This window comes from Charadrius vociferus, unplaced genomic scaffold (genome assembly GCF_000708025.1).
Source record: "Charadrius vociferus isolate BGI_N301 unplaced genomic scaffold, ASM70802v2 scaffold141, whole genome shotgun sequence".
Classification (NCBI taxonomy): Eukaryota; Metazoa; Chordata; class Aves; order Charadriiformes; family Charadriidae; genus Charadrius; species Charadrius vociferus.
This window is the reverse complement of record NW_009647743.1, coordinates 1,393,720-1,416,550: the sequence shown is the minus strand read 5'-3', so window position 1 is coordinate 1,416,550 and position 22,831 is coordinate 1,393,720. Positions and strand designations below refer to the sequence as shown.

The window sequence follows — 22,831 nt, the reverse complement described above, 5'->3', positions numbered from 1 at the left end:
GAGGATCAGTGTATATGCTCTGTACTGTACTTCTCAGGTGAGAAGTACAGAAAGAGGACACCGGGCAAAGGTGTCTCTGAATTGCTCTACCCAACCAGACTTGGCCATTGGCTCTCCGCAACCTGCAATTACTGTGATGCCAAGTGCACCAGAACCCCTTCTTCCCAACCCTGATATTTCTTCAGCCATCCTTGCAAGAGCTCCCAGACCAGAGCTGCGTGGTCCCACAGACCACCCCATGGAAGGCTCTTTTCGGTTCCCACACTGGCAGTGCTCTTCCTTTAGCCATTTATAGAGCTGGAGTGGAGAACAGAAACAAGGGTGGGACCACAGACTGGTTCACAACCTAGAGCTCAGCATGATTTTAACCTTTAAAAAAAAAATAATCTAACAACAGACAGGAATCTCTGAATGCTTTACCAAAAGCGCTCTCAGAATTCCCATAAAAAAAAATAATTCCCATATCTTCCTCCTCGCTGACCCTTAGATAGGCATGTATTTTGGATTCACTGCATTGAGAGCACCTTCTTTAGACTAGAAGGACTTCATGCCATACTTTCCAGAAAAACTGTTGATTTCCACACAAAGTATTTCTTTGCTTCAGTGGCTAAATTAATTTATTCAGCACTATCATCAGATGTGCCAACACGCACTGTAACAGAACACATCAAATTATGATGATGATCACTGACTTCTGAAATATAAAATAATCAAACCTCTTATTTTCATACCAGGATGAGGGAAGTTTATCATTCTAGATACTTTTCAAATAGAGGCTTTATGTATGATTTTTTTCCCAGATTTACATTATCTACGCTATGTTCTTCTGATGGACTGTGGTTTATTTTGGCAAGTTTCCCTTAAATTGATTGATTCTCAGTTTCCATTACTTGTGATCTTTGCACTTCCTAAAGTGTCAGTAAGGTTGGCCAAATGTAACTAGTGTAACAGAGCACAATATGTCTAGAGAGATTTTTAAGCTAAGGATATAAGACCCATACCAAAACTCTAAACATCTCTATACTGGAAAGAATGAAAATAAGCTATGTGAAAAATGGTACATCATCATTATATACTTTATTATCTATCTTTTTCGAAAAAAAAAACACCAACCAACCAGTATTTCAAGGCTTATGTGTGACACAACAGGTAACTTATCTGATATACTATATTTCATATCTGTTTAATATGTTTGGGTTCCTTATTCTATCTTTTTCTATTTTAATCACTTTTTTTGTTCTCAGAAATTTTAATAAAAACCATTTGGAATTTATACTGATATATCTCCCACTATTAATAGTACCTACTATATCATAGAATTCTAGAATGGCTTGGGTTGGAAGGGACCTTAAAGATCATCTAGTTTCAACCCTCTATACTATATCATTACAATCATCACTCTAACAAAGAAAAAATGCATGGGAAAAGGCATAAATGGTAAAGTTCAAAAAGACTAAAAATTCTTGTGACATATGCATCTCCAAACTGCGTAAAGGAACACCATGTACATCTCAAATATGGCAAACAATTTCAAGCTGTTAGCTTGTTTCCTGTGAGAACAGCTCCTCCAAATCTAATTTCAAACTGCTTAGAAAGATGTTTTCCCTTGAGGGACTGTTACTGTAACCATGAAGTGGGAAGATTTAGGACCTTTACATCAAATGATCTGAAAGAAGCCAAAAAGCTGTCCATCCTGCCAGCCAAGAGGAAGAATGGGATGGGATAGGATGGGATGGGATGGGATGGGATGGGATGGGATGGGATGGGATGCCTCTTTGACATCTGCTCACTGCTTCCCTTCAACCTATAAGCAAGTACCTACAGGTGGGGCATTAAAAACTACAGCTGAGGGACAGGCTGTCGCTGCACCAGGTAGTTCCAGTCTTTGTAACTGCGGTTGAATTACTCGTGTCATGGAAACACAGAACAGCTCTTTGAATAATAATGAATTAGAGAAAAAAACCAACACAACCACACCACAAAACCAACACCTAACCAGCCGCCCTCCCCACAGACCTTCAGCAGACAAGCCACCACTTACAAAGCTGGGCTAGTGTAGTGTCATGGATCAAGGAGAAGGAAAAGATCTACTGCATCATATGAATTAGCTAGGGCGTCCTCACATGGTATCATAGACCTTGCGCCACATCTTAATTAAGAAATTGTCTCATATCCCAATCATGACTGTATAAACACCCCTCAGCAACTACAGAAACAGTTTTTGTCGAAAAAAAATGGTATTAAAAGCAAAGCAGAATACTTTTCTATTTGCCTCTTAATAAAATTAAGTAGCTAGAAAGGAGGAGCACAGCCCCAACTAGAGAACTATTGCCCTCTCTCTGGACCACCAGTGTTCCACAAGCCAATCTGGGAACATCTGACCTAGTCCATTCTCCTGCCCGTCAATGATTTGCGCCCCATAAAAATAACTTCTATGCTTAGCTCTTTTCTTTTTAATTTATTTTCATGAAAGCTGATATCAGCTTTCTTTAGATTTTAATGTCTGGAACCACAGAGCTTGCCCTCGCAGTAAGACCTCCAATTGAAACCTTAATTTCCCACTGAGCCCTTTTTTTTTGCAGGGTGAACAGTATGAAGTTATCTTGCACATTTTATGCACCAAACATAAAGCTAAAAAAATGGTGACTTATGAAAAAAAAGCAAACGGTGCCTGGTTACTAACCATTTGTTCTCATTTCAGTCACGAAATAAAAGGAAAACAGTAGTGAAAATCGGTGTGTAGTGTACCTGGATTCCACAGAAGGGTCTTGAATCCAATACTTTTTTCTTCCTAATTCTCATCTGATATAGGGTAAGCTGTGGTCACATAACTTTAAAAAGATTTGAGATGATGACAGATGAAGAGATATAGCTATAGCTCTCTTCCTTTATAAGGATTTTTTTAAAACTGCATTCTGTCAAGGACCAGATAAAACTGGAAAGCAGAAGCAAGATAGAAAACTCAGCGATTAAATTGCTTGCTTTTACAGAATAGGTAAGAAAACAAAACAATGCTATTCTTCTTTCTGGTAAATCCTTTAACATTTTCCTTTTCAGAGCCTCTCAAATCTTTAACTACTCCTGTATCATATCATCACCAATGACATCAAGAACTTAAAAAAGAAACTCGGTACTAGTCTAAACATTTTCTGCTAGGCAAAAAAAAAAAGTACTTCGCTCAATAGATATGAACAGAAAGATAAATAGAACAGGATTATTTACCCCAAACTGACATGGTGCTCAAAGACCAGGAAATCTGTGCTACATGCAACAACTCTTTCTGTAACTAGATCACCCTCTATTCAAGTAAGCTAAATTTCATTAATACATTAAAAAAAAAAAAGTCGTATTTCTTGTTTTACAACATGAAAATAATATTTGCATCTTTCAAGAAAGTGGAATTAAGACAGTTGTTTGGAGGAATAACTATGAGCTTGAATAAGTGTTGTAGTTTTCCTTGTTTAAGCTATTTAAGTCGCATTATTCCTGTGCTGTGTGGCTGTCTACCACTAGCTTAAATTCAGGATTGAAAATTCTTGGTGGAATATACCATTTCAGACAGACAATATTGGGTTAAGAAATTTGGACAGAAAAAAAAAAAATTGGGTTTTTTTTCCGTGTTTTTTACATCCCCTTTTCCTAATGCCCTCTCAAGAAGGCTCTAAGAAGGCTCTTAAGAAGGCTCACTAAGAAGTTTCATGTTAAAGGAACGACATTTCCATGGGCCACGATTTTACAGTTGGCTACGCAGCTGTGTATCTTTCTTATAAACACGTACTGCATCTTCAGCTAGACGAATCTAGTTGAAAAAGGAAGCAAGTTTTACACTAAAATTAGTTTTCTTCAAAGTAGCAGAAAGAGGAGGTAAAAAGCAGAAAAGCCCACAGCCAACAAAAAACCTACCGAATACTGTAACAAAAGCAAAATACCCTGGAAAACATTTTGAAGTATGACTATTTTTACACACTTTTTTGAGGGAAATGTTGTAAGATAATTGTGATAATTGTTACAGCTACTTAAAATAGAATAATGCATGTATGCTTTTCTTTTAGAGGCACCTCACAGGCCCAATGCATCATCTTGGCACGCTCCTACCTCATCACTAGCCCTGAACTTCAAGAATAAAAACCCTGCATACACCTGAGGAAGATGCATCAAAACAAAAGAAATATGTACATTATGCTAACATCCCTTAATGCAGTAAAGCTCAGTTCCTAAAAGGCTTTATTTGGAACACGTATCCTGTCTGCACATGTCCTAAAACTGTCTTCACTAATAGAATGACGGGCTACTTCTCCAGAGAGTGCTGGCCTCGTACAGCAGGCAAATGGTAGATGCAAAAAAAAAAGGATAGAATTAAGCTTCATGGATAATCTCAAAACTGAGAACGGGACATCATAATTTTTCATTTATTATTTTTTTCCCCTAAAAAAAAAAAAAAGAAGAAAAAAGAAAAATACATTTGGGGGAACAGAGCGTTAACCATTTTCTTCCAGGCGGTAGTCTCTTTAGCTGTTTTTCTTGTGTATTCTGGAATTGATGTCTTTCCTTCCCCATAGCAGCAATAAGAAGGTTTAAAATATGCACGATCACACATGGATTTGCAAGGAGCACTTGGACTGTAATAAGAGTGAGAACTTACTGTCTTGCTGATGTAATTTGTGCTGATATTCATACACTGGAGTCCTTCGCTATTGCAGCAACCTCCACATCTGTAGATGGATACACATGGGGGTTTAAAGAAGGTGTTTGTAGTTGCTCCAAACTCTTTTCCCACATCCACACACACTTCACGTGGCATGCACTGAGTTTTTCTCCATTCAGTATCAATACCTGCCAAGTTATAGGGAATTTCATTTGTTATAAAGTAACTGTTTAAAAACAATACTCTCTTGCAGGAAGTTAGTAGGATTTTTTTTTAAAGTTTGGAACCAGATTATGCATTGCTGGAGTCACACCCTTTATTCAGTGAAACACACATCTCTCTGTGTTAACTTCTACCTAATTTTTCTTCCTCATAGAGATGTGGCATATTGTCATGGAGAAGAAGAAAAGTCACAGTGGATCTAAGCTAACCTAACAAGGTTGGGCAGATAATATGACATAGAATCACAGAATGGTGTGGGTTGGAGGGAATCTTCCAACACACACCATTCTATGACTCTGTGATTCTACAGTCCAACCCCCCTGCCCTGGGCAGGGACACCTCCCACCAGCCCAGGTTGCTCCAAGCCCCGTCCAACCTGGCCTAGAACACCTCCAGGGATGGGGCAGCCACAGCTTCTCGGGGCAACCTGCCCCAGGGGATCACCACCCTCATTTAAAGAATTTCTTCCTGATATCTAATCTAAATCTTCCCTGTTTTAGTTTAAAGCCATTACCCCTTGTCCTGTTGCAGCAGGCCCTGCTCAAAAGTTTGTCTCCAGCTCTCCTGTAGCCCCTTTAGGCACTGGAAGGGGCTCTAAGGTCTCCCCGGAGCCTTCTCTTCTCCAGGTTGAACACCCCCAGCTCTCTCAGCCTGTCCTCACAGCAGAGGTCCTCCAGCCCTCGCAGCATCTCTGGTGCCTCCTCTGAGCAAGTCCATGTCCTTTTTATGTTGGGGACCCCAGAGCTGGAGGGAGGGTCTCCCCAGAGCAGAGCAGAGGGGCAGACTCCCCTCCCTCGCCCTGCTGGCCAGCAGGTAAAGCTGTACCTGTCCCTTCTCCTGTGCCTGGGGTGAGTCCCACTTTGAGTGAAGTCCAAAGAAGTAGTGCACATCACCACAAAGTAATTTTAACCGGTCCAACACAGTTCTTCACTTGGATACTATTTACTAAAAACATTCAATTTGATGCCTACACACTGAACATGAAATCAATTTGAGTATGTTTACTCTACTAACTACAAGAGTATAATGTAAAACAAAAGGTTATTATTTAGCAATTATATACACCATATGGTTTAATCTGGAAGGTGATATTTGTGCCCAGATTATCCACACAAATTTGGGCAAACATTTCACATCGTGTTCTACAGCCTTTTGCCAAATACAACCTCACACGGAACGGCCGTGCGACTTGCAGCTGTGCAGGCCCCTTTATTCTCTCTTGGCACTACTTTTTGGTAGGCCCTTCAGCAAAAATGGAAATTTCACCTAATGTGTACCTTAAAGTCTCCATTAAGGTACATGATTTCCACTATCATGTCAAAAAATACACCTGCTGCTATAAATCCTGTGTTTCTCTGTCTGCTTAAACTGTAAGCCAGTATATTTTTATCCAGGCCAGCTGAATAACTATGGGCTATCCATCTATTTCTTCGAAAGCTGTTTTTTTCTGGTTTGAGCGTAACATCACGACAACTGCCCTCTTGTAACAGGAAAAAGCTACAAGTGGACGATTTGGCGTCCTAAAGCAAGAACGCGTAAGAGAAGAAAGCATTACCAGCCATGACGTAATTGCAGAAAATGAGCAGAAACAATTCAGTGAATCCCATCATTAGTGCCCTCTTTGCTTTCTGCAAAATCGTTACAGCCTCCACAAAGCAGGATTCCTCACACCTGCAGACAAACACGTAACGTCCTATATCTGCTGAGCCGAGACATCAGTCTATAGCTTTCTTACAATGGATGTACCAAAAATACATCTGTGGAGCCATTTGTTTCATTACGGAAGGTTGAGCGTCGAAGATTTCATATTACAGATGTGACATCAAATCAAATTGCTGAGGTTGGTTTACTGACAACGCTTAGCTTTTAAAATATGGAGAAGCCTTCAGATTTTGATTTATTGTGTGTCAGAAGGTGTTTTGTCCCCTGTACTTACTTTTCAGGATCTCTGCATTATAGTGTGCTGCGGCAAATTTCAGGGAATCATCTGATCTCGTGTCAAAGGTGGAGTGTTCCCTGTTGTGTTGCCAACCTCCTTTCCTCAATTGACATTTGAACATTTTCCAGTATTCTGGGTAAAGTACTGTCATGAGTTCATCCACACTGGACACAGACCGCAACTGCTCTTCCAGGTCTTTGCTTGCATGAGCCTGTCAAAGTAATGCAAGATTAATTACTTTCTCTATTACACAAGGTTTGCTTGAAACTAGCCTGAAAAACAACTCAAACATTGTAAAATAAAGCTGCTCTCAAAGGGGTCCTCGTCACAACAACTGCTTTTGTCAGCCAATGACCACTGTACTATATTGACGAATACTGAAATGTTTTGCTTCTGCTAATTCCTTATCATACTTGCAGTTCAAAACATCTGTGTGAGAAAAGAATTAAGCCTATATAAGTACTGTTTGCAGATTGAAAAAAAAATAAATGCATTTTTATCCTGGAAAGAAAGGTTTTCATGATGAAATTTTGATTGCTTAAACCCCAAAATATTTAAATGATGTTTATGTTATTTAATATTACATACTCTCAAAGTAACACCAAATTTCTGCTCATTTTCCCTTGGTCCAGGAAAACTGAAACACCCAGAAATGCAAAAATGGTGAAATTAGAAAAAAAAGAAGACAATCATTCACGTTATTTTGTACCTTTTAAGGGAAAATCTTAATAAACAAATTCTGTTATAAAACACTAATCCTTAAATCAGTAGGAGTCAAGCACTTGGGTACCTTTAAGAATCTGAACTGCACACTCCCTCACCGCTAAGAGTTTCAACAGAAACTCTTCAGGACTCTAAGCACCACACTCCTTAACTTCTTGTTTCAAGAGTAGCCTCAAATCCTGTAATTGCGCTTTCTTATCTGCTGGCTCTTACACAAACTCACTGCAATTCCATTTTCCTAAAATACTGCGATTTACACTCTGATTTGTCACTTATCTGGAAGACGTATCTGCCCTCTTAGATGAAACAACATATTGCATCAGAGGACCGCTGTTATTCCCTGCCCACCCTCTCTCACCCATGAATCGCTGACTTCCCAAAGGGAAGGGCAGCAAGGAGAAGGAAAAGTAGTGAAGAACCTTTCGCCACCTTCTCAGCCTAGGTGGCCCTTAGATGGCAGTATGAGCCACAAAATACAGAGGTACACTTGGTAAAAAGTGTCTGGCGCCTGGCTGCAGGCTCTACCACAGAACTGCTGCCCTGGGCCAAGAAACACCAGGCTGTAACAGCGTAAAACTGTGCCTAAAACCAGGAAAAATTAAACTATAGAAACTGAAATGTAAGGTTTCTTATCAAAGTCCACTATTAAAAAAAATAATGAATTCTTTCTCAATTAAGTTAATTTGAACACTACGCAAGTAGAACGACAGGCTCTGAAATAGCTCATCCGAACCAGAACTGCTCCTTGTCTCACAAACAACCAAAGGGGTATGAAATGGCACACGATCTCGCATCCTTACCAGGTACCAAACCCAGGAGAAACGCCTTGGTAAGGCGGAGTCACAGACCTCATTTCTGCAGCCACAGAAGTCAAAGTAATACAGATTTCAAAGTCATTCTATACATCCAAGTGTTGTGGAGTAAAAAATAATGTTCTCACTAAAGCCTTGCTAACCGCAGTGTCACAACAGACTACTTTGTCCTGGGAGATTTCAACACTCAAGCTATCAGTCTCAGAAATGCGCTCATTCAGGACTTCATCTCTTTCCTTGCCTCTGCAGGAAGAGTCAACTCTGACCTAAGCCACCCAGCAAGGAGTATCTTGGGACCTTGCCTTCAAATTCGTTGGCAACACAGAGCACCTCACTGCCCACCAGCCCTGCTCTCCTTGCAGGACACCACACAGGTTCTCCATCAGTGGGTCACGGACAACAAGCCAAGCTGAACAACCAACTCATTGCCTGCCACACAATGGGAATACGCGTGGCACAGAAGGTCACAGCATGGATGCGGCGCATGGATCCTGTCCCAAGGCTGGATGCCAGTCCAGTACGTAAAAGGCACAGGAATGGAAACTGTGTTTAGTCACCCAGTAGCTGATCCTCGGAGGTCCCAGCCGATCATGGGGGTGACAAGGGAAGAGAATCCAACCAAAGGTTCACCAGCCTTTCATGAATCCCTTAAAAGCCCACTGTAGACAAGATGTTGGCTGTTGCTGTTTCAGATATTCAAGGTACAGGCCTAGATCATCAGAAAAATAAGTACTGAAACTCAAAACTACTTAATTGACGAGAAGCCAGGGTATGGAGTGAGAAAGAGGTTATATTTGTTAGTAACGATGTGTGTTGATGAAATCCTCTTTGCTCAGGAAATCAAGTCAGATCTTTCCAGCTGGACAGAAAATTTGCTGTACACGTATAAAATAAGTATGACTATAAGGCAAAACATGAAGAAATTAGTGGCTTCAATAAAGTATTGTATCAAATTTAATAAAGTATTGTTTTGAAATGCATTTCTTCCTGGATATTTCATGGGCCAGAGTGCCATGTGAAGGATAGAGAATACTGCCTACATGAAGTAATCACTTAATGTGAACAAAAGGAAAAAAATTTAGAGAGTAGATATATAACATCACTTTTTAAAAAAAAAAGATGAATCATCATTACTGCAGCAGAATTATTTTCTGCTTTGTTTAATAAAGCCATTTGCTTCTAAAGATGGCTTCAATTCAAACTTACACTGTGGGAAACCAACTCCATCACTAGAGGGCTTTTGTTCTGTCCCATCTTCTGATTTAGCAAGAAAGGAAGAAGGAAATCCACACATATATACCAAATACAGTACATGCAGTGCCCAAAGTTAGGGGGAATAAAGAAAAGAAGAGAAAATAGTTGTTGATTTTTCAATATGTTTCCAATATTACCTTGACACACAGATCAATGATCTCTTCCTGCTATACCCACTGTAAGCCTGTGCAAGGCATGTATTTTTGAACTGCAGCAAATTATTCTCATCGGTGACCAAGTGTTTAAAGGAGCATACGTGTAAGGAGCCTGTGGAGTGATTTAATTTTGTGCAACAGTCAAACTTTATTGTTGACATGAACATCAAACTAAATGCTAAGTTCTGGTTGATTAGAAAAGTGTGTCCTGTATGTAGTAAAAGCATCACATCATTCAGGATTGTTAAAAAGAGTTTCTAAATTTTTAAGAGAGGGATGTAACTGCTTCTGTAAATATGATAGCTGCCTGGCAACATTTTTTATTTTGTCCAATCTTTGGTTAATTTCACAAAAATATACTGACTCAGTCCCTACCTTTTTATTCCAAATTCTCTGTTTTTTTCTTAACTGTGCATTGGCTTTTGGTGTAGGACACTGAAAAAAAATCAAAACCTCAAAATCATTTTGCAATGGAAATCCAGACTTCAACACCTATTTAGCATTTATGACAAGACACAAAGTAAGTAACATCAACAAAAATGTAATACAGATCGGAGAAGCTCTAATTTTTCAGTAGTCTTATGCAAGCCCAGATTAGTGAAGTTCGGGAAGAAATACTGCTTGTAGATGTAATTACTGTCACCAAGCTAGTTATTGCCAAATGTAATCTTACATTAAAAAAAAAAAAGAGAAAAAAAAAGAATACTAAACAATTGCTCTATTGTCTGAAAGTAATGTAACGTTAACAAATGTCTTGATAAGAGTAATTCTGCAACTTTTAGGCCTAAAGTAAACTTTTTGATAACTGTAGACAGTCCATTGATTTTCATAGGAATCAGCTGCAGTGCACTCCACATGGAATTGTGGACCAACTGCTTAACGTTTTACTGCCAACGTATTCTGGGACCCGTGTTCTTCGTGGAGAAGGAAGCAGGAAATCAGCGCCATCACGGTCTGCAGAGGAAGTTTTCCCTGTCCCATGTTTTCTATTTTCTTTGCTCTTTTAAGTTAAGCGGTTGGGTTTTGTCCTTTTTATTTATTTATTTTTTAAATACCACCACTCACTTCATAAGGATTTTTATTGTTGTCCTTTCGATGGCCATTCTGCTGTTTTTCTCATTTTTACATATTACCAACGTTCCAACGTTATCCTGCATGATGACCTAAAAATGCTAGAAGCTATACTTTGGAGAAAGGTGGTGACTAAACCTTTGACGAGCCAATTTCTACAAGAGGATAGATGATATTGAGCAAAATAACAACTTAAAAATACAAGAATGAATGGAGAATACAGTAAAGCCAAGCTTGCTTCATTTCACTTCGTCCACATTATTTCCGGAGGAACAGGGGAAATAGCAAATACACATACACATAAAGTAATAAAGCTTGATGACAAGCTCTCTCGCACTATTATTTATCTAACTTAGGAACATTTTATTCCGTCAAAGTATGTTTTTCACAATGTGGGTTTCCACTGCATGGTATGTCCAGTTTTTTGTAAAATTATAGCTTGCAAGAGGAGAGGCACGATACCAAATAGGCTCTCTATCCATTAACAAAACCAAATCTATAATAGATTTTCCATGCATTACATTATTTGTCTTCAACATGTCCCCAGTGTCTGCCTCTATTATTAATAACAAAGGTCAGAACACTTAATATTTGGCAGCATGCTTGACACATAATTGATGGTGCAATGTGCTATAACGGTACTTTACGCATCTGCTCTGACTATAGTTGTCAGCTCATTTCATTTTCAAGGACTTTGTTGACAATTCTTAATAGGAAAATGCTGTCTATAAAATCCTCCATTTTAATATGTTTGCATATTGTATTTATTGACTGATTGAAATGCATTAAAAATCAAGTAGTTAAATTCTAATGTTGAAACAGTGTGCGAGCAAATGGAAATATTGCAAAAGAAAAGTATGTACAAACACTTCACTTGCATAATGTTTTATTGCCATTTTCACGTATTCCAGCACTAGTCTTTTTGGAAGTTGATGCTAGGAAAAAAAAAAGAAAAAATCCTAATTAAATATCTTAGCCATAGTTAATAAATTCAGCTTTATTATCTACCTAAACAATCATGCTAGAAGAGCCCTGATTTTTCTCTCATATGCACCAATTTGTCACTAGTAAAACTGAAAGACTGTCTGCAGTTGTAAACTTTTAAGTTACCATTCCATATCGCAACTTTTACAGAAGTGAAATGGTAACAGCGAACATAGTTTTTTATTACACTGTGCTTTAAATAAGTAGTAAGACCCCTGCAGTCAATTTGAACTAAATCAAAACACCGTGAGAACAGCAGAAAGATTAGAATCCGTCTCTGTTCCAAAGAGCGTACAAAGCACGTCAGACAAACATAACAAGTAAGAATGAAAGTATAAAATAAATAAAATGGTCTGAACTATATTATGCTTTAAGTGATCTCGATTCATGCTGGCATTTTAAATACCAAGAATAACACCAGGCAAAGAAAACAAATAAATGGTGGGCAGGGGGAAGAATGTAGAAAGTGGATCTACAAGGGGAAAAAAATGAGTTTGAGGAGAGATTTTAAAAAAGAATTTGTTTAAAAAGGAAGAAAAATACATTGGCTATGAGGATAAGCTTAAGACTACAGAAGTTTCACTTCTATATTCTACAACACTTTTTTTTTCTGTTGTCTGGAACATTTTTCTTGAGGAAGATGCATAAACTGCTTAAAAAGCATCCTAAGCTTATATTATTTAATATTGCTTTCCTGTTTATGAGTACGAGCATTTAAGCTGAGATAGGTAATGCAAAATTTCCATTTTAAGTGAAATCCAATTTTTATGCAAATCGGCGTTTTTCAGGTAATATTTTATTTAGCTATTCTTAGAAAATGCTGAAAAACATATCTAAGATTATAGATTTGCACAAAGGCACTTATGTTTGGTCCTTCAGTCAAACATTTAGCAGCTGCCGCGCACTTCTTGGCTGCCGTTTATTCCTCAAGTACCCGCATTCCCGAATGGTTCTCAACGTTCCCTAATAAAACGTCAGCACTTTCATGCATTCAATGGGAATTACTTATGAAAACACCCTTTTTTGACCTGAATCTGATTTCCCTGGGAAGCAGAGAGAGAGAGGAAAAAAAATCATTGCTCCCTTTCGAGAGCAACTCCTTGCTCTGCTGCCTGCTTTCCGTAGAAGCTTGTCTTCGGTGGCCAGTTCTCCCCGGTTTCTATGAGCCTGGGCAATGAAGACATTGCTGTGGGTGATATGGTAACCGACACGACCAGAGATGGTAATGCCACAGTGCCCTAAGAGAAATCCCTATCACCTAGACATGTATGTGAGAAACAGGAAAAGGTGTCGCTAAACACCATTCCTGACCATGATGGAGATCCGGTTGAGAAAGGGGTCGGTCGCACCTTAGCCAGACCCTGAACATCTATGACCTTTTTTGAAGCAATTTCACAACTCAATTACAGTAACAGAAAAGGGTTTGTTCTCAGGCACTTGAGCCCCATCTTTGAAATTTGCATCGTTCCACAGCAGTAGTCTTCAACTTGCGGCCATAAAACCCTGCAGACTATTTCTGAGAATCCAGCAAGTCATAATTGCCAAATAAATGATGAAAGTCAAGCCCTTTATCAATAGACTCGATTCACTATTCAGGAGCTTGCACTAGATGAGCCTACAAATTAAAGGTCAAAGGCTGCACAGCAGTCATGGAAATCTGTGGGATAACCATTCGCTGTTTAAGTGCAGCTGCATCTGGATTCTTTAATCGATTCCAAGACTCAGGCCGAAGCTTCCAGCTAGCACTACAAACAGATTGGGAATCAATAAGGATTTGGATTATTGCTGCCGAAAGGCTTACATCTGATTAAATCTTGGAGACGCCAGGCGGTGCAATCTGTACCAGCTGAGATTCGTGTCTTACTTTCTTGGTCATCCTCTGATACAGTGAGCAGTGGTGACAAATGCGGGGACCCCCGTGACCGGGCGCACGACCAGGAGAAAGAGGGAACCGTTTGTAAGTAAAAACCACTTGTAAAGTAAAAATAAAAGACAACATTGTGAAAGCGAAGCACGCAATTCTGAAATTTCTCGGATGTATTTCTTAAATACTTAGAAATTGAACTCCAACAAAAATTCTGGTTATAAGACCTTACTCTCTCAGAAAAAGATAAAATGCCAGTTAAGCATTTTTTTTAAATGATCTGAATATTGCTGTTTTTTTAAAACACCCTAAAACCTTTTGTTTTCCTTCCAACAGTCAGACGTATCTCATTAAAATCAGTACCCAAGAATAAACTACCACGCCTTCAGAAGAAGACTGTTTATTTTCAGTCTTTACTGAGCTTTCATTGCTATTATCATTACTTTTATTAGCAACCGCCATTAGCTTTGTCAGTAAAAGCAAACAAATATGGAGACAGTTTTTGAAGAAAACTCTGAACATGGTAACACTGCGATTATCTGTCATCGCTTCAGCAGATGTTATGCAGGCAGTGAGAATTAAAAAAAGCTTCTCAGTATTGAGTAGAGATTTACCAAACGGAAAGGTGAGGGACAACCCCTGTATTTTAATGCTACTGCCATCCCTGAGATACTGCCTGAGCGCGGTACGTGTGCTATGCGAAGGCAGCCTAGACCCTAATTACCCAGTGAGAATTAAGAGCTCTGGCCAGGTATCAAGTGATGGGCTTCAAAAAAGCAGTAGGTGCGGTTGTAATGTAATGTCTTCGATTCTACGGGCCAGTAGTATGTACAAAAAGGTTTCATTAAGAGCTGCGATAAGAAATTGCACATTCTTAAGAACATTTCTGAGTTGTGCAGAACACACGCTACGGTCTATGGGGTGTTCTCACTGTGATAAGAGTATTTAGTTTTCAGTTCAACTCTCTGGTTTATTCTTGAATTTTTAACAATGTGGCTGTTTATAGGACAGCAGGATTACAAGAACATGTCACCTCTTATCATCGTTGTATAATTTCTCCTGCTGCTAAGGAACTTTCCTGTTCACCAAATTTTGAAATCCCTATTTGAAGCCCTGAGCAAATGTACTTAATCCATGGTCTAAATATTTATCAACAGGTCACAGAAATTTCTCGAATTAATTATACTTTTAAAACAGTTCATAAAATAAATAATTTCACAGGCCATGAAATGAGATCAATTAGATTTCAAAGAAAAAGTTGAACTTCATTCCTAAACAAATGTCTTAATCTAACAGGACAGGATTTCTGTATTATTAAACAAGCCTTGCAGAGTTTACAGATCTGTACAGAAATATTAATTAGAAGACCACCTACCTCGTCTCATTGCCTATTTCAACAAATATTCCAGCTATAAACACAATACACTACTTAAAACTTAACAAAAAGTTAAAGAATAATGAGGAAGTTATAACACAGCAATTCCAGTTGCAAAATCCTTAAATTATAACAAACAAGTTTTGTATAAATGAAAAAGGAAACATAAAGGCTCTTAGAAACCTGTGCATTTTATTAAATTTTAGAGTTTCTAAGTGGATGCCATTAAAGTTTCATTATCATCTGATTATTTTATGCAGCATCACGTTTCTTCAGTTCATTTTACACAAGTCATTAGAAAAAGTCTATTTGGTAACTCAAAGTAACACGCCAGACGCACACATCACCCCGCTAAGCCTTTGGTAACTAAGGTATTCAACGGTGAGATTTCATTAATAAACAAAATACCAGAAGAAGCTTTTGGTTTTGCTGTGAAAGTATTACCCAACTATTTTATGTAGATGTTCTTTGCTAATGTAAGCGAAAGACAGAGATGATCTGAATTTCGTTGGCCTGAGGGAGGCACACAATGCAAAGGACCTGCTACCCACTGCCCACTTGTGCCCACCCTCATAATCTGGGTTTGAAATTTGTTCTGTCCTAAACTCTGTGCAGAACATTCTTTGGATCACTGTTTGATATGTGCTAGAGAGAAGCTGCAGAGAAACAAAACCACCTGTTTTAGACATTGAGTCAGTAATACTTTTTTCCTTGCCCTTTGATGCAGCAGGAAAAAAATAGCTAGACAATAGAGAAAAGCACTATCCAATCTTAATCCCAAAATTCCAAATGGATTAGAACAGTACAAAGAGAAGAAGATTTATTTTCAAGCCTTTAAGCACAACATTACATTAAAAGCGTTTTAAAACCAAAAGACAATAACAGAACCCTTCACCCACACACAAAGCCTTAACGTTCCATTAAAAGCAAATTATTTAAATCCAAGAAAATACGGCTAACATGTCAATATTTGAAAACTACAGAATAGAATCAATCACAGAATGGTTTAGGTTGGAAAGGACCTTGAAGATCATCGAGTTCCAACCCCCTGCCATGGGCAGGGACACCTCCCCCCAGCCCAGGTTGCCCAAGGCCACCTCCAACCTGGCCTTGAACACCTCCAGGGATGGGGCCTCAACAACCTCTCTGGGCAACCTGGGCCAGTGCCTCACCACCCTTAAAGTGAACAACTTCTTCCTAATGTTTAATCTAAACCTGCCCTCTTCCAGTTTACAGCCATTCCCCCTCATCCTATTGTTACATGCCCCAGTACAAAGTCCCTCCCCAGCTATCCTGTAGCCCCTTTAGGCACTGGAAGGCCGCAATAAGATCTCCCCAGAGCCTTCTCTTCTCCACGCTGAACAGCCCCAGCTCTCTCAGCCCCTCAGATCATCACAGCATGGCATGGAAGAACACCGGTTTATTCTTGCTGTGTTTGACTAGCCCGTACCGACTGCACCCACCCTTCCAGGCACCATGCTCAGCAGCTGAGGTTTTCCTCTCTACAGAAAGGGGAAAATGGTGTAAGGCACACCTCTGCTTGCCCCAACGGGGGTAACCTCATCGCAAACTACGGTAGAAAAGATGAGGAGCTCTGCGGAGCTCTCACATCCCTTCCGAAGCACCGGGAGGAAAAAATAAAGAACAACAGGGTTTTTTGATGACAAAAAGAGAAGGAATGCTTTTGCATCACTGGCGGAGAAAGCTGATTGTGTCATGTAAAACCTGAGAGGTATTAAGAGATTTGTCAGCAAGGCATGAGAGATAGGGAAAGGCAAAAGAATCTTTGAGAACGGCAAATCCAAGAACTAGATTGAGACTTGGTCACAACTCCCTTTCATGCAAACCAAATCGGGAGAAATGTATGTTGCCCATTATTTTTGGCTTAAATTATTCTGAATAGTGTATTGTACTGTACTGTTACTTAAAAAGGGTCAGGGAACATCAGCAGTATTAAACTAGACCCTAATTCGTACTGACAGGACACAGAGTAATCCAATGCCGAACTTCTGTGTTATCAGAAGACTTTTTGAAGAAGGTTTGACTGCAGAATGAAGTTTTTGCAAGTACAGATTGACAAAGCGTGCCCTGAGCTATCAACTTCCACTGCGTCGCAGGAACACGCATAATCTCTGATGGTACGTATAATATTACTTCTCGAAATCCATGATAGTGCCATTAGTTGAAACTTGTCCTATACCACCTTTCTGAGTTGCCTGCATTCTTATCCCGGCACAGAAACTAATGAAAAAGAAAACGGATTTATAGAGATTATATATATTTAAGGGGGGCATACAGAGAGCAGAAACAAGAGGAACAGAGGTTCTAGTTGTTCAGAGTCTGTGGAACAATGTAAGGCAGATGTTTAAAATAAGGCTAAGCACATGCATAAGCCTTACTGTTATACTGAAATATCTTCTCATGTTCAGCTTTTTATCAGCTTTTAGAAGTTAACAATTATTTTATGAAAAAGAAAAAGAGCTTGTCTCACTGCATTTTGTATTGGACAGAAAAGCCTTAAGTGAACAAATCCAGGTATCAGGTTTGCGAGGGGAAAATGAGGGTGAGGGAGGAAAGAGATAAAGGAGTAAGAGTTGGTTGGTACCAGGACAGGGCAAGCTAACAGCCAGGCTCAGAGCACCCTCACATCTGATTCTTCAGAAGCAAAGCGACGCATCTCGAGATGCCAGATTCTAACAGAAAAGGAAGACGCGATTAAACCGAAGTAAAGGGCTCTAGGCTTTCTGAATGAAACAGATCCTATCACATTAGTCACTTTCCTCAAAAGAAAAGGTTCCGTTTTTTTTTTTTTTTGAGATTTTAGCAGAAGAAAGTGTCAAAGCAGGAGAATTTATGCAGAAGAGCAATTTCAAATTCTCTAGCACTACCAGCAACCCTTAAGGAAACGCTTTTTCAAGCATACAAAACCACTTCCCCAAATCGATCTGCAAAGATTATTTATAATGATTTGCATATAAAACCATGATGGAATTACAGGAACACAAAATTAACGTAGCAGAAGGATTCCTTTGCCTTTTTTCCCCCAGCAGCTTATTGTGTGTACCCTGAAGCGCACACACATCTTTGCAGGATCGCAGTCCTGGAAACTGGAATTTTGGGCATATGCTTGTTAATATCAAGAGCCCATTGTAGTGGCGGAGGTTACCATTTACAGGACCAGACCACGAAACAATTTCTGTCTGTTCCTGTGCACGTTTCCAGCATTTCTTTTACTGAGAACTGCAATTTCCTCAATGCTTTGAGACAGCAGCTCTTTTCAAACAAAGTGGATTGAGACCCAGGGAACACATGTCCCGTTAGAGTAACTGGCAGCGAGAATGACATTTCTGGTCTGCTGAATTAAATTTGGTTTCAAAAGCAAGTGTTTTGATTATTTTCAGGTTTATTTGAACTAGGATGGCAAAAGAGGGAAAAAATGTAAATGAATGAACTTTAAGAACATTTTGTTTCATATTTAAATAGTTTTTAAACAATCTGGAGAGCAATTATTAATGTAGCTTTATAAACACATGTGGCAGATGCTGTTATATCATTTTTATTAATTTACTGGGAGGTTATTTCTGACATTGCACACAAGAACCTCCCTCCCATTTCTGAAAAGTCAGATAACTGTCACCCTGTGTGATTAGGGACAAAACTAGAACAGTATCCATTACATTCCTGTTTTGCCTGAGAAGGAAAGGAACAAAGAATGCAGAATTTTGCTATTCTGAAAAACTCAGATTTTAAAAGTGTAGCCTTAACGTGTCTCTCTGCAATTATTCACATTTAACATTTGGAACAATGAGAACTTGAACTATGGCGTAATTGTATTTTTTCTGCGATGTCTTTAAAGCTGACTGTGCCTTTAAACCCCTGTGCCCAGATGCTATGGGTACAGCTAATCGCAGGCACAAAGGCCCAGTCAAGGTCAGGCTGCAAGTTTGTCTCTAATTGCCCAGTTATACATTCCTTGCGCCCCCAAATCTTCTACCGACTTCAATGGGATTTTTGTTTAGTGAGGATTACAGGATTTCGCCTGCTAGCTTAAGCATTGCATCTATACATCCCTGCGTGCCGTATGTTTCAGTCCCTACGGTCACAGTATCTGTAGTTCTACTAACCCAAAATATCACGTTGAGCTTTTTAAGTCTTTCACCCTCCCAAAGCCTTAAATCTCAGTTTCCTTTTGTTATACTTGCCTTTCTTATGCTCTTCCATGGTCAACATTATTGGACTTGGAAAATTAGTTACCTGGCAGCTGATGTTTGTCCCGCTGCTGCTATATTTTTCATTTCAAACATGCCAATTTGCTTTCAAAACCTATTGACCTCACTACCGTATTAGTCATTCTGCTAAAACACAAAGAGTATTTTTCCTACCCCGAAGTCTTTTTCTTAAATTCTTGGTTACATTTCAGCTCCTTATTAAAGCTGTCTGGTGATTTTTAGATGATCTGACCAATGCCCGTAATAGCTTTTGTTGACTTGTCTGAACATTTTTGCCTGTCACAGCATGTTTGTATGATGAATTCTCAATTCCAATTTTTTTTTTTTAGATGTTTACATCAGGTCGCCTGCAGTCCTTCCTTAGTTTACCCCACAGCATATGTTCATAAAGCATTTTTTCATCATTATGCAAACACTACAATCTCGACAAAGTGCATGCTGTCATTTTTTATCAGACCAGCTGCGCCACTCAAAGGCAAAGGGTGTTTTTGTGTCGTCAGTTCAGGCCTGTTGGGCTCTTCCTCATCCAAACCGAATACATGAGGAAACCCAGACACAGCTGGCAAGACAGGTCACTTCAGGCCCTGCTGCTCCCAGCGCAAACACAAACACAAACAAAAGTTCATCTCCAGCGTATCCCAGCTGGGCTGGCACCCACGAAACCTCCTGCTGCCTCCCTGAGCACCCAACGCCGCACTGCGTTCTGCAAACGCCTTTCCAGGGGGCTGAAACACACACTTGGACTATTTAAAAAACAAAATATACTCCAAAAAAAAAAAAACCAACCCCAACCAAAAAGTCCCTCCGAACTAAAGGACCCTCCGAAACAACAAAAAAAGTAATGATGCCTCAGAGAGGATGTATGGGAGCCGGGGGGACCCATATGAACTGCTATGGCAAATGTGGCCTTCCAGTCCCTAAAGGGGCTCCAGGAGAGCCGGGGAAGGACTTTTTACTGGGGCATGGAGTGACAGGACGAGGGGGAATGGCTGTAAACTGGAAGAGGGCAGGTTTAGATTAAACATTAGGAAGAAGTTTTTCACTCTGAGGGTGGTGAGGCACTGGCACAGGTTGCCCAGAGAGGTTGTTGAGGGCCCATCGCTGGGGGTGTTCAAGGCCAGGCTGGAGGTGGCCTTGGGCAACCTGGTCTAGTTGGAGGTGTCCCTGCCCACAGCAGGGAGTTGGAACTCGATGATCTTCAAGGTCCTTTCCAACCTTAACCATTCTATGATTCTACGTGCGTGGTCAGCCCACCTCAGGCAGCATCCAGCGCTGTTCAGTATCTCCATCGATGACACAGACTGTGGGATGGAGTACGCTCTCAGCAGCTCTGCGGACGACACCAAGCTGTGTGGTGTGGTTAATACGCCTGAGGGATGGGATGCCATCCAGAGGGACCTGCACAGGCTGGAGAAGTGGGTCCATTTGAATCTCATGAGGTTCAACAAGGCCAAGTGCAGGGTCCCGCACCTGGGTCAGGGCAAACCCCGGTATCAATACAGGCTGGGGGATGAGGCCCATGCTGTCTATACTAAAGTAAAGTTCTCAGTGATATCTTCTCCATTGTTGTAGCAGAACACTTTGATATTAATATAGAAAAATAAAAAAATCTGCATTCGAGAAATACATGGGCTCCATAGTGCATTGTCAAGAAGAAACTTAACTATCTGTTCTACCAGTCAGAAGGATGGACTCGTGAGCCCTGAACATTTTGATTGTCATGTTAAACATCTAGATTGTAAAGCAAGATTTTTCTAATTCTTAAATGCTTTAAAAAAATTATGCCCGATAACATCTCCTCTAGACTTTGTTTCTACCCAGGCCAGTGGTCTTCAGCTTCTGCTGGCCTTTGGGCAACATCAAATGTTTCTGTTGGCCTCAGTTTTCATTTCTGATTTGTGAGCAACACATAAACAGTGCACCACAGACTGAGCAGCTGTACAACTGTGAATTATAGCATTTTAAAAGACTAGAAAAAAATATCACATCTCCTTAGCTATGTTTTGGTTTTATGGTTAAACCTATAACTATAGTTCTTTTCCATCCTCTGGTGTACATGCATTTCAGTATAATTTTATTGTCATTTGAATGAGATCTTGTGAGCAGTAGATGAAAAGATGAAGAATTGGTTACATGAGAATCAGAAGCATTAACTGAAGTGGCACACTAGGTAAAGTATATTAATTTAGTTAAAAAGCCACCACTTCGTTGCAAGCAACAGGAGATGTGTAATCACAGCTCAGGTTTTGTAGTTGCTCTGCTATCACTACGCGAGCGATCAGAATACGTTTCAACGGGGTCCATTTTCAAGGTTACGTTATGTTCCAATAGTGTCACTCCCAATCGACTTACGCACCAGTATTTTTCCTGCTTGAAAAGCACATGCTAGTCAGGAGATTTTATCAGCTATTTACTTTAAATGCAAAAGGGCACTTTTAACTCTTACTGATAAATAACTGCGAATTCTCTTTCAGTATCATGGTATTCGGTCCCATCAATAAGGGAGGCTGGATACAAGAACCGGCAGATTGATTCCATTCAAAGCCTCAACTGCGGAAATTTAAATGAAAGAAGTATTATCTCGTTATTCTGTCTGGAAGCAACATGGCGCACACGCATGGAGGGTATGGCTCAGAACCGGACAATCCAATTTTTGGAAGGTGATGAGCCCTGCCAAGTAAGTGCATCGTTTTAAACTGAACCTAAAACTGCATCTTTTCTGTGAATTGAAATTCTTGTGTGGTTTATTTTGACCTCCTTTCAGTAAAGCCTGCCCTAAGCCATGGTAGTTTGCAGCCTGAAGGCAGAATGGAAAATACTTTCCCTCTGCAGTGTCCAGATACATCTTTTCCATTCTCAGCCTTTTTCAGATTTTTAACAAATACCTGTCATTTAAGGATGGACTGCTGTTTTCTGCAACCATAGGTGGTTGGCTTCCTGAGCTTAATCCCAACATTCCCTCAGAGCATTCGTGAGACCAATGAGCACCATGAGATTCAGAGCATCATGACATGCCTAAAAAGCCTCTCAAAAGTCTTCAAGACCAAACGACACATGCGTTAAAATCTGTCTCTCAGCACTGTCTGCCCAATGATGCTATTTGTGCCACAGACTCCAGTGCTGTCAAACTCAGCACCTTTCTTTGGGATAAACACTCTTGGAGGGAGTTCTGGAGAGCATACGGACATTCCCTGTATGAACAAAAACTTTTCATGATACTCTCCATTTACAAAATTCATATTCAAAATAGTAACCACAGGGAATACGTGGGAACAGGACCATACTATAAGTCTTCCTTTCCTACAGCTTTGCCCGGCGACAATACAAAAGACCACACTCGCTAAAGCCCCGTCTCAAATCTTTAAGATAGCCATGTCAGGCAAAAATCACTGCCAGGCAGAATTACACCGATTTATTAATACGCCCAAACTTGAAGCAACAGAATTTCTGGGAAAAACAAAGAAAAAGCGCCCTGTAACTGACAATACCAATATTCCTGATAAAACGCTTTATATCTGTTAATAAAAATATGCTAGAAGTTACCCTTTTTATCAAATC

At 39.8% G+C, this 22,831-nt stretch overlaps 1 protein-coding gene across 1 annotated transcript in view; it reads right to left on the bottom strand.

Moving 5' to 3' along the window:
• Positions 1-22,831, bottom strand: part of VEGFC (vascular endothelial growth factor C) — an 88,642-nt gene that overhangs the window by 17,463 nt on the left and 48,348 nt on the right. Inside the window, exons 4-5 of the mRNA XM_009882021.1 lie at positions 6,804-7,017; positions 4,643-4,833 (exon numbers count right to left, since the gene is read on the bottom strand). Coding sequence (XP_009880323.1) covers positions 4,643-4,833; positions 6,804-7,017 — 405 coding nt within the window. The remainder of the gene's footprint in view (positions 1-4,642; positions 4,834-6,803; positions 7,018-22,831) is intronic.